The sequence below is a fragment of the Sciurus vulgaris genome (genome assembly GCF_902686455.1).
Source record: "Sciurus vulgaris genome assembly, chromosome: 2".
In the NCBI taxonomy this organism is placed as follows: Eukaryota; Metazoa; Chordata; class Mammalia; order Rodentia; family Sciuridae; genus Sciurus; species Sciurus vulgaris.
Window position 1 is genome coordinate 118,923,221 of NC_136462.1, and position 8,294 is coordinate 118,931,514.

The window sequence follows — 8,294 nt, forward strand, 5'->3', positions numbered from 1 at the left end:
TTCAAGTCCAATCTCAGAAATTTAGCAAGACCCTGTCTCAAAATAAAAATTAAAAAAGACTAGCAATGTAGCTTAGTGGTAGAGTTTCCCTGGGTTCAATCCCCAGGACCCACCCCCCTTTCCCAAAAAACACACACACACAACAAAAAATGGACTGACAGACTGGTTCATGTGCCTGTTGTCACATACATGGACCTTCCCCTTAGAGGTGGGGCAAGACCTTGAACTCCAGGTTATGGGCTACTGATACATTTATAGTCTTGAATTATAACCCCAAGAAATTTAGTCCTGGAGAAATTTGAATTACACTTTATTTGCTCCAAGGGAACTGTCTTCTTTATCTTTCGTGTCTGAGGGTAGGACCTAACACGAAGCCTGACTCATGGCAACTGAAAAAGTATTTGCAGATTTCTTTAATAAATTAGTTGGAGGGGCTGGGGATATAACTCAGTTAGTAGAGTGCTTGTCTCACAGGCACAAGGCCCTGGGTTCGATCCCCAGCACCAAAATAAATAAATAAATAAGTTGGAGAAGGAGGGTGGGGACCATCATAAAATGTTATGATTTCTTCCTGGTTCAATCAGATGGAAAATACGAAATAGGAATGGGATCTGTGCCATGGGTCCTATACTCTTGGTTCTGCCAGCACGTGTGAGGAGGTGTTGAGATAAATTCCGTGGCAGTTAGAAAATGAACTGGCTGCCAAGATGGACAGGAGGGAACAGTCAACCTTGAACTTCTACATTCCTGATGTCCCCAAAGTGAAGGGGGACCGGCAATACCAAAGGGTGAGGAGACACTAATCACAGATCAGAGTGAGGAAGAAGACTTACTCCGGGGCTAGGGAGAGCATCCTCAAGACAGAAATAATTTTTTTTTTAATAGAAAGGGTAGTGAAAAATATCCAAAAATCAAACCCATATGGGGATACTCAAGGTAGAAAAGAGTAGGAGATCTTGGGGACCAGGAGTTATCTTTTCAGGTAGGCAATATTTCCCTCATCCTTGTAGCCCACCCTCCCTACAGACAAACATCTGAGTTCCTCCCAGAAGCGGCAGCTGCATATGAATCAGACCCGGTCCTACATTCGAATGTTCTGTGGCAGCCTCTGTACCTTTAGTTTCCTGATGCTGATTTCTACATCCCCACTGAACTGGGTGCAGTTTCTGGTGACCAAGAGTGGCCTTGAACTCTACGCAGGACTCTGGACCTTATGCAACCATGAGCTGTGCTGGAACCACACACCCAAGCCACCCTGTGAGTGCCATGAAATTAAATGCCACGGTCTCCACAGTTCCAGATCTGTGTTCTACATTTTAGCCTTTCATCTTTCTTCCTCCAAGATCTTTTGGCCTTCACCTCTCCAGTCCAACATGGATCTCAGTCAAATTGTGAATAGAGTCACCCTTTCTGTTGGTGTCCTCAGCATACCCTCTCTTCCTATTCCAGGTTGTTTCTTGTCCCAGATAATGAGTTGATACTCCCTGGAAAGAACTTTTTAGTCATTTAAAAGGTGTTCCTATGCAAACTTCAGAAATGTTTGGATACAGTGATCCACATGGGTGCTCCTTTAATTTAGGGCACTTCTCTTTCTGGACCAAGGCTTCTTATTGAAACATAAGTAGGATCTTTTGTAATTTAGATCCTAAGAGTTCTGAAACTTTGATGGGTAAGTTGCTATAAAAACTGCCATTTAAATGCTGAAATCAATTTTGGTCTTACAGGAAATGAAGACTTGAGTTCAGCTTTGGAATTTTATCTGAGAGAGAGAGAGAGAGAGAGAGAGAGAGAGAGAGAGAGAGAGAGAGAGAGAGAGAGAGAGTTATGTGAATTAAAAAAAATAAAATTAACCAAATGCAGATATTTTAGACTAAGCTAAATGTTTTGATTGATTATCAATGTTATATATGATGGTTACTAGTAGACTTGGTTATTTTGAGATTAGACTCTTTTATGCTGTCAGTCTGTAGTTGTTCCTATGAAGCCATGAGGATCTTGTTTATGTAGTTTTCCAGAAGGTGAGGAGTGAAGCCAGAGAAGATTTTAAGATGGATATGAAGTTACAGTCTTTCCTCCATAGTGAAAGAGGAACTGGACTTTATATCTTAGGCAAGAATTGGAGAAGATATACTCTTAAACAATACTCCTTCATTTTTTGAATATCAGAATCCAGTGGGGGATGTGGCTCAGTGGTAGAGTGCTTGCCTGGCACATGTGAGGCCCTGGGTTTGAGTCCTAGCATCACACCAAAAGAGTGAATGTCAGAATCATTTGAACTAGCTAAAGAGAGAATTTATTTAAAAATTCAGGGTCTGGGGAGATAGCTCAGTCGGTAAAGTGCTCGCCTTGCAAGCACAGAGCCCAGGGTTTGATCCCCAGCACCACAAAAAAAAAAAAAAAAAAAAAGGATTCAGAAGAATCTCATAGATTCACAATGGCAGGAAATTTTCTGGCCCTGAAGGGATTCCAGACTGGGATCTCGAAGAAAACTAAGCCAACCAGTTACTCAATCTCTTTAAAGTCACTCACCTTAGTTTATGCCCAGTTTTTCCCGTTTATTAGTAAGTGCCCCCAAAGTGTTATACTAGTCTATCCTTACATTTTCTTAAAGCAAGCAAAAGAGGAAGTATAAATTTCCATGCATAATAATCACGTTGATCCCACCTGCATCAGGTTCCCTTTCTTGGTCCAGTTAGCTACAGTTGGGACTATAAGCAAGAGTCCAGGGCTATAGTAGAGACTTGCTGGGGCCCCTGGGGGAATGTAGGCTAAATATTACAAAAGAAGCTGATTGCACTGGGCTTTATGTGCTCAATCTAGGCTGATGTTTGTGACTGGCTACATATAGTACTGATTCAGTGAAAATGTGCCGCTTTTGAATTATTTTAATTTGGCTAACTTGTTGGGGGTTTCAGAGCAACTTGCCTCTGTGGATAGGGATATGGTTTCTTTCAATGGAAATGACTGTTACTGATCAAAAGCAGCATATTCTAGAGAATAAAAGAAAATTTATGATAAATCTTAGATTGGAATTGACTTAATTCATAACTTCTTTTTTCTGGGCTACTCGGATTTTTGTGCATGTAAGTGCTTAGAGAACTTTCAGTGGTGGGGATGAGCTATAATGAGATAGGAAAAGAAGCTAAATAGGGAGGTACCCTATAAAGGATATTGAAGAGGTTACTGGATCTGTGGTATCTCAGAAAAGCTACAGCTACTTGCAATTGTAAATTATCACGTATTTCTTAATCTTCAGTAAACTATTGATGGGGAAGCCAAAGGGAAAGATCCATTCCATATTGGAGGTGTAATAGTAAAAGGTAAGGTTTAGGATGCCCCCCACCCCCGCCACTTACCAACATCTAATCTATAATGGCAGGGCAGAGGCCTGGAGTCAAGAAAAAAGTGTAGAAGAAATGGCGCGGCATTTGGATAAGGGCATCATAGCAAAAGAACTCTAGCAGACCTCTTCTTGAACAAATGTGAGATAAGAACTTGGGGGACTCTCAGAAAAAAATAAGAGACTTTTTGCAGTGTTTAAAAACTATAACCTGGTAACTTGGGGCTTAAAATCGTTACAATATAGGAGTTAAAGTAAATATGATTTCATTTTGTAGTCACAGGCTGACAAGGCCTGTGCGTGCCAGATACATCAGAAAAGAAAAAACAAATAGAATCAAACTCCAAATCTAACAATGGATAAATCATTAAACACTGAAGTGAATATGACAAGCTATTTTGCAGCCATTACAAAATGATGCTTATAACAGGTACCTGGGGGAAATCCTATTCTATAATCTTCCACAAAAACTCCACATGGTATCTAGTACCCTATCCACTATGTGAAGAGGGTAGAACAATAACAGAAAGAAATAAAATGCTAACAAGGACTGCCTTGAATTAGCATAATTGTGTCTGATTTTCTTCCTGCTTATTTGAACTTTTATTTTCATTCCAATATTCACATTGAACATGTATTACTTCTATTTAATTTACTGATTTATTTTTGCAGTACTTGGAACTGAACTCAGGGATGCTCTACCACTAAGCTACATCCTTAGCCCTTTCTAGTTTTTATATTGAGACAGAGTCTCACCAAGAGGTCCAGGCTGGTCTTGAACTTGGGATCCTCCTGCCTCAGTCACTGGGATTAAAGGCATGTGCCACCATGCCTGACTGAACATGCATTGCTTTTAGAATTAGAATTAGGGAAAAAAAGGAAAAGTTTTCATTGGTTTTGTGATATTACACTTCTTTTAGCTAGTTTACATCTAAGTGAATGTGCCCAGAAGTATTTGTTTATTATTCTTAGGTTAACAATGAAGGCTTTGTTAAACTTCACAGTAAAGAAATTCCAAGTGACAATGAAGAACTAGGAGAGAAGATCCTTATTAGTGCCCCAGATGACACACTGCAAGCTCCTCTTCAGTCTCCTTTGTCCTTACTCCCCTTCCCCAAGACTCTCTGGGGCTGGGGTTGTGGCTCAGTGGTACAGCACTTACCTAGCATGTGGGAGGCACTAGGTTTGATTCTCAGCACCACATATAAACAAATAAATAAAATAAAGGTCCATCAACAGCTAAAACAAGTATTAAAAAATACTCTAAGGCTTTTCTCTCACTGGACTGACCAAGCCTTTCCTTTCCTTTTCTTCTTGCAGATTATCTTCAGTATTCCAGGGCATTCTTCATCATCTCTATCCTCATCATACTTATTAACCTTGGCTTGCTTTTCAACTCTTGCCTTCCTGGAAGAGCAAGCAAGATCAGCAACTTGGATCCGAAGGTATCCATGCTCAGCTTCATCTCAGGTACAGACCTAGACTGGCAGTTAATACCATGGTAAAATAGTCAAGGTGGCAAAGTTTCTCTGTGGGACTTTCATACTCTTTTTCTTGTCCCTTTGTTCCTGGTAACATATGAAGTTGCCAGTTACTGCCCCATCTTATTAGCCCAGGTGGAGGCTTCTTTCTCTCTCTCGTCTTGGGCAAGCCCCAAGTTTTTATCTTTTGATCCTTGCTTCTGGAGGCAGAAGAATAGATGGGGGTGGCAGTCAAGGTAGATTAAAGATGCTGATGGGTTGTGACATCTTTTCTTCTGGTCACAGCTGTCTTCTTGCTCCTCTGCCTCAACCTGTTTCTGGCACAGGTTCGCTGGCATACTAGGAATGTCATGGAGTCAGCTTTCCTGTGGACCTATCATATGAATTGGTGGTGTGACTTCTTATATGTGTGTGCTGGTGAGTTAGCCACTGCTCTGTGCTAGAAGGATGGAGAAGGAAATTAATGCTAGAAAGGGAGGTATTAATCTAAGAAAAATAGAGGGAGAGGGCATGGTGGGATGGTGGAGAAAGAATGGATTTTGAAGTGTGAAAACCTAGAATTAATAACCTCTTCTCTCACAAAGTGAGAAATGGACAGGTTGAATAAGATTACACAGAAAACATTAGAAGATCACACAGAAAACAATAGAACAATTACTTGAATCCAAGAGGTTCAAAGCTTACTCTAACCAGTCTGAGAAATACTATGCAATGGAGCATAGGAGGCAAAGTAACCCTGCTGGGAAGAGAGAAGGGTTCACTGAAAAGAAACCTATTGAACCAGGTATTTAAAAATGAGTAAGAATTTTAAAAGATAAAAGAGCATTTGTCTATTGAATCTCACCTCAAATTTTTCTCTTCCCCTAGGGATCCTCTCTTTTCTCAACTATGTAACTTTCAAATATGTTCCCCCTGGTATAAGTTCCACTGTGACTCCGATAGAGAGGTCAAGACTGGGGATTGGTCCAGTGTCAACAACATTTTGGCCTGCTGAAGATGAAATGACAAGATCTAACATGAAATCTCTAAGTGAGAGAAAACTACCAAATGCAGGACTGGAATGACGTCCTAAAAACAGGGAGAAGTTAAGTTGGGAATGATTGTGAAAATTCTAGGAAACCTCCCTTATATCATGTCCATGTTATTGAAGGAGATAGCATTAAAGCTAATGAAATGTCTTTTGTGTGCTCTGAATCAAAAATATGAATGATATTCATAAATGAAGTAATGAAAATGCATTTAAGAAAATTTTGAAAAGAAGAAATCAATGTTTAAGGTCATAAATAAAAGAAACTAGAGATAGATGCAGTCTGTGGATCAGAGTTCTCTTTGGGCATCAGTGATCTCATGAACCAGAGTGGCCCTTGTTGAAGAATGTCAACTGATTCTGTTGGGAATTTTCTTTATTATACATGACTTTGGTATGTTCAGGATGAAAGGCACTTGGACTGTAATACTGAATAGGAACTGAAGATCACAACCATAAATAAAGTGAACACCAATGGAGATATTAACTACCCAAAGAAGTTGAAAGGTGCTAGGTGGATTCCTCAGAATCCACAGATTCCACTTCCTTGAGGGTTGATACTTAAACCCTTACAGTCTATTATATAAAACCAGTACTTCTCCCTTGGCAGAATTATTGATACCTCCTTAATTCAAGTGACCTCATTTCAGAGGCTCTTTAGTCTATTCCTGAGCCTTTGGTGGTAAGAAGACGTGTAGACATGCAGACCTCTTCTTATTATCAATCACATGCAAACTTTATACTGTAGATTGACTACTTAAGGATCCATTGGGTTCACAATCCTTATTTATAATTTAATTTGAATAATTTAATTACATGACTAAATTGACAGGATGGTAAACACTGATGACTCCTGAGGAAACAGAAGTTTTAAATGGGTAAGGAAAAGGATGCAGGACTGAATGAGGGTAAAAACTAGACACTAAGAAAGGAACAACAGGGCCCTATAAATAACTTTTCCACTTTGCCAGCTAAGAGTTATAAACTGAGATGACTTTTCATTCCTCCTTTAAAAACTGAATGTATTCTCTATTTTTCTTCTCTCTTTTCTTTGCTTATAGAGAATTCCTAAAGAAGTCCAAGTAGATTTCTAGTTAGGTTGCTCAATAAATTACCCTTTGATACACTCCCTGTGCTCCAAATACATTTCATAATGGATGAAGTGGGAGAGAGACAGAGTCCAGTCAAAACAGGTGAACAATTTCATGCACCAGAAAAAAAAAAAAAAAAAAAAAAAGCATGAAGCTACAGTTTGAGCCAAGGCCTAGATCTGATTGGCTCTAAGTCCAAAAATAAGTAGAGATGAACAGGAAGATAGCTGCTGGGGGGGAGGGGTGAAAGGGACCAAAAGTGTTCTTAAAACAGATTAGAGCCAGGTTCACAGTTATAACTAAAAAAGGAACTCAAGTAAAGAGGTTGAACAAGCTGTTGCTAAGCACTGATTGGGATTATAATTTATTTGGAACTGTGGAAGCAGAAAGACACAAGTACAACTTTGCTAAACCAAGTAGCTTGATGGTTCATTAACTGTTATATGTGACATTCCTTGATAGTATAACAGAAGAAGAAATCTAAAGTACCACAATATAAGATCTGACTCAAGAGTGTGACCTTTGGCCAGTGTAAGTAAGGAAATGCTAAAATAGCCAGGTATGATAGAATGGGCATAAAATAAGAAAGAAAAACAAAAAATGTTTGTGTCTGTAAATAAGAATTCCAAACATGTAAAACAAAAAAAGTTCAGAAAAAAACCCTAAGACTCAACAATTCAGAATACTCATTTCTGATTAATTTGAGGAGATAGTAAACTAAATAAAGATTTTAAGTATTATCAGAATGCGCCAACAGATATATGATAATCACAGATTTTTTAAAAAAAATGCTATGTGAAAAATAGGTAGAAATAAGACAAGAATAACTATGTGAAAAATGGACAATTAGAAATCATGGAAATGAAGAACTAGGCATTAGAATAAAAGGTTTAGAGGATAAGATACAATCTAGATAGCACACTCAAAAAAAAAAAAAAAAAAAAAGAGAGAGAGAGAAAATAGTTTATTTTCAGATATTCCTAGAACATTCCCAAAAATTGACCAGATATTCTATATGGAATAAAGTTGCATTAAAAGTTAAAGGTTATCAATCAGTCTTTGTATCCTGACATAATAAAATTAAATTACAATTTAATTACAAGAATGATTTTTAAAAAGTGCCCTATATATTTTTAAATACCTTTATATATTGACTTTTTATGTGCTGCTGAGGATTGAACCCAGTGTCTCACATGTGCTAGGCAAGTGCTCTAACACTGAGCCACAACCCCAGCCCTGGTACCCTATATTTTTGGCATTGGAAAAATGAGTCCTAAAAAAAGGATTTAGAACTAAATGACAGGGCTGGGGATATAGTTCAGTTGGTAGAGTGCTTGCCTTGCAAGCACAAGGCC

General features: G+C 38.6%; 1 protein-coding gene across 5 annotated transcripts in view; it reads left to right on the forward strand.

Moving 5' to 3' along the window:
* TMEM202 (transmembrane protein 202) overlaps positions 1-6,643 on the forward strand; it is a 24,998-nt gene extending 18,355 nt beyond the window's left edge. The window contains exons 1-5 of one of the 5 annotated variants that reach the window (XM_079123085.1): positions 246-397; positions 1,011-1,257; positions 4,661-4,785; positions 5,148-5,238; positions 5,689-6,642. In XM_079123085.1, the coding sequence (XP_078979211.1) occupies positions 383-397; positions 1,011-1,257; positions 4,661-4,785; positions 5,148-5,238; positions 5,689-5,885 (675 nt within the window). In that variant the 5' untranslated portion in view covers positions 246-382 and the 3' untranslated portion in view covers positions 5,886-6,642. Of the gene's footprint in view, positions 1-245; positions 398-1,010; positions 1,258-4,660; positions 4,811-5,106; positions 5,239-5,688 lie in introns of those variants that run through there. The other 4 variants (XM_079123084.1, XM_079123087.1, XM_079123086.1 and 1 more) reach the window with 4 other exon arrangements.
* The last annotated feature ends 1,651 nt before the right edge of the window (positions 6,644-8,294 follow it).